Raw genomic sequence first — 3,979 nt, 5'->3', positions numbered from 1 at the left:
TCCTCTCCCTTCCCCATCTTTTGTTTTCTATTTCTCAATTTGGGTTAGTGTGTTAGTTTCTCATCTTGGGTCTCTCTATTTCATATTAGAGAATTCTACTTTCTGCTTCTTTTATATTGTGTTCCCTAGTCATCTTTCATTGGTTGCTCGTTATGTTGTGGAAATGTTGAAAGAAATTATAAATAACATAAATATAGGTTTAAAAGTGGGTCACTGGGTCTCACTGAACCAACAGCCTTGGAAGGCGCCATTATACTTTATAGAGGGTGATCCAGGTCTAGTGTTGCAATAAGTATATCTAATAAAACAGTTTTAACCCTCATCAGTAACTTGCAGTGGCCACTGTGACTGGCCATCTGGTTTGAAAAGTCAAGAGAATCCAACCATCTGAATAGGATGATCCATTTTCAAAGCTAACATCTTTTGGGCCAAGGGTACTCTTGTCCTACAATTGGATTATGAGTCTGTGACTGGATGTATTTCATGGGATTTATTTTCCATACCCAATGGCCTCAACCTATTAGGTATATCAACTGGCCACCCAATCAATTCTCATACACCATCAAACTTGCCATATGTCTTGCTCTTATTGAGTACATAAACGTCATTTATGTGCCCATTATAAATTTCTTCAGACAATTTTTAGCCCACCAAAGATGCAGATATAAAATCCTTTCAAAAAGAAATGCTAGCATTTAGTTCTTGCTCAAATATTCTCAAACACTTAAATCCTAGATATGCCAACATTTTTAGAAGCTATCCCTTGAAAATATATTGTATTAATTCAGCGGGACCTGCTAGGATAAATTAAATTATTGATTAAAAGGGGGAGAGGCTAAGACTAGTTGATTCTGTCTGCATCAATCAACTTAGAAGAATGTGGACCAAAGGGCAAAATTTCCCAGATGTCACCTTCAATCTACATATCCCCATAAAAAAATAAAAAAAAAAACTCACGATGAAATCAAGGCACAACGTATGATGTTTAAAATACAAGAGACTGAGTAAAACTGTTTTTCCATTTCTGTAATGAGAAATCAAAACTTGGATTTTTTGAGTTGGTTTAAGATTAATGTAAAGAATCTGCATTTTTATAAATGCCTTTTCAATTTCTCATTCTTTTTCAAGATTCATCGCACTAAGATATATTTGGGATCCATATTCTCTGTTTTTAATTAACATTTCAAATTTGGCATGAGGTGAAGTGGCTGCAACTGCATCATTACCTACAAATGAGACTCCCATAATACATAAGACAATTCATTATACATATGTAGTGCTTATTTCAATATCATAGAAATTTTCTTTTATCCCTTTTACTAGTTTATTAGCTTTAAATTTTGCTTCTTGTCCTATAATGGTGTACATATTTATATTTTTTAATTTGTACAGATATCAATGATGGATGAAAACAAGGTCAAATCCAACTTAGCCAAACTTAAATCCAAGTCAACTAGACTCTAAGAAGTCTTAACCAAGCTCTACTAGTATCTCTGAGGTATCATCTAATCCCTTAATAGTAGGGCCATCTAGTGTTTGGAATCATTTCACAAAGATTAAACCTTCTGATGGTTCTAGAGCTGTCAAATGTAAGTGTAAATATTGCCATAAAGAGTTTGCATGTGCTTGTGAAAATGATACTAGCACATTAAAATGTAATTTGAACAAATGTTGGCAATATTCCTATAGTGTTAAAGATAAGAAACAGAAACTCTTAAATTTTTCGACTGAGGGGAGTGATGGTAAGACTATCAATATTATTTCCTCTCAGAAGTTTGACCCATAAGTTTGTCAAAAGATACTACAGCATCGATATCCCTAGTACAACTGCCTTATCCTTCCACATATACTTTCCTTATTTTGTATATTCTCATTCATTATCTTGTTTATTCTGTTCCCATATTTGAGGAACCAATTGCTTTAGTTTAGGGAGAGAATCTCTCCATTTACTTGTATATATGACAAGACATGTAATGAGAAATACACCGAGAAAGATTATCACAATATTCATTTCTTACATGGTATCATTGTCTCAGGTTTGAATTTCAAATCCTCTGTTCTTGTACGATCTCCTTTCCCATTCCAGAATGAGCACCAAACCTGCAATGCACTCCTCCACCATGCCTGCATTGACCTCCTCTATCGTTTCTGCTACCATTAATGGTGTCGCCAATCCCTTCTTTCTCCACCCCACGGATAACTCAGGCACCAACTTCGCTAGCCACCCCTTGACTGGCGACAACTACACCACATGGCGTCGTACGATGGTCATGGCCTTCACAGCCAAAAACAAGATGGGCTTTGTTGATGGATCGATTCCTCAACTACTCCCCACCAACGATCAGCACGAAGCTTGGTTGCGTGTAAACAATATGGTTCTCTCTTGGCTCCTTAATTCCATTCATCGGGATTTGGCACCATCCGTTTTATACGTTGACTCCATTGCCGCCATTTGGAAGGATTTACATGATCGTTTCTCATCTTCCAACAGTCCTTGTGTGTTCGTGCTTGAACGCACCATCGCCACTTTACAACAGAACTCCGATTCTGTCGCCAAATATTTCAATGCCTTGAAGAGTTGTTGGGATGAACTCGCAACGTACCATCCGCTTCCAACCTGCAGTTGTGGCGAGTATCGTACCTTTGCTGCCCACACTCAAACTCGGCAGTTGATGCAATTTCTCATGGGCTTAAATGAGAGCTATGCCTCCATTCGCAGCCAGATACTCCTCATGGATCCACTGCCCACCCTAGGTCGTGCTTACTCTCTTGTCTTACAAGACGAATCTCAGAGACTGCTGCATTTACCCTCTATCTCCGAGGGATCGGGTCTTCTTGCCACTCCCTCACTACTGGCTGCACCCACTATTGATGGCTCTACATCTTCAGGTTCAGCTAATGCTGTCCGATCCCATTCTCGTTCTAAGGACCGCTGTTCCTATTTCCATATCCTTGGCCACAACCGCGACGCTTGCTACAAGCTTAACAGCTACCCTCCTAACTATCGTGCTGCATGCCGTTCACGGGATACCACCTCCTCTGCTACTGCTACTGGTGCATCGACTTCTCCTATTACCACTGACCAATACCAATAGCTCTTGTGTCTTCTCAACGAGGTAAAGGTCACACCAACGGCTAATCTTATGGGTACATCTCTCTGTCTTAATTTTGCAACACATGTTTCTTCTATGTGGGTTCTTGACAGTGGCGCCACTGATCATGTCACTTATATTCATGACATCTTACAAGACATACAATCTCCATCCTCATCTACTATTGGCATACCTGATGGTAGTTCGGTTCCCATCACCCTATCTGGAACGGTTCACCTTACACCTCTCATTACCCTTTCTCATGTTTTATTTGCACCTTCTTTTCGGCACAATTTAATTTCTATTCATTGCCTTACCACTCAATTAAATGCTGTCTTAACTTTCTTTCCATCTTATTGCCTCATCCAGGACCGCTCGACGAAGAAGGTGATTGGGCAGGGCCATGAACACAATGGACTTTACTATCTTAACCTTGGACCCATGCCACAGGCTCTCGCCACATCTTCCACCACCATCGAGCTATGGCACCAACGTCTCGGTCACCCTTCCTTCAATAAAAATTTTACACAGTTCTTTATCATTTCCTTCTTCTTCCCTCACCCCTCTTTGTGAAGTTTGTCCTCTTGCTAAACAACATCGATTGCCCTTACCCTCTAGTTCCATTTCTATAGACCCTTGTTTTTCTTTAATTCATTGCGACATTTGGGGTCCATACCCCCCACCCTTAAAGGTGCACGATATTTTCTCACAATAGTTGGTGATTTCTCAAGATGCACTTGGACTATTTTAATGACATTTAAATCTGAAACCTATCAGGTTCTATGCAATTTTTTTGCTCATGTTTCTAAGCAATATAATCGATCCATTAAGTCCATTCGGACAAACAATGGACTAGAATTTTTTTCAAGACCAATGCAATCTTTTTT

At 39.3% G+C, this 3,979-nt stretch overlaps 1 protein-coding gene across 1 annotated transcript; it reads left to right on the top strand.

The window, feature by feature from the left end:
- Positions 1 to 2,264: 2,264 nt before the first annotated feature.
- Positions 2,265 to 3,095, top strand: LOC122651869. Its single transcript, XM_043845432.1, has one exon. The coding sequence runs from the start codon at positions 2,265 to 2,267 to the stop codon at positions 3,093 to 3,095; it is 831 nt and encodes a 276-aa protein (XP_043701367.1).
- Positions 3,096 to 3,979: the final 884 nt, after the last annotated feature.

The sequence above is a fragment of the Telopea speciosissima genome, chromosome 1 (assembly GCF_018873765.1).
Source record: "Telopea speciosissima isolate NSW1024214 ecotype Mountain lineage chromosome 1, Tspe_v1, whole genome shotgun sequence".
NCBI lineage: Eukaryota > Viridiplantae > Streptophyta > Magnoliopsida > Proteales > Proteaceae > Telopea > Telopea speciosissima.
Note: the sequence above shows the minus strand (reverse complement) of the source record. Positions and strands in the feature narration are given on the sequence as shown.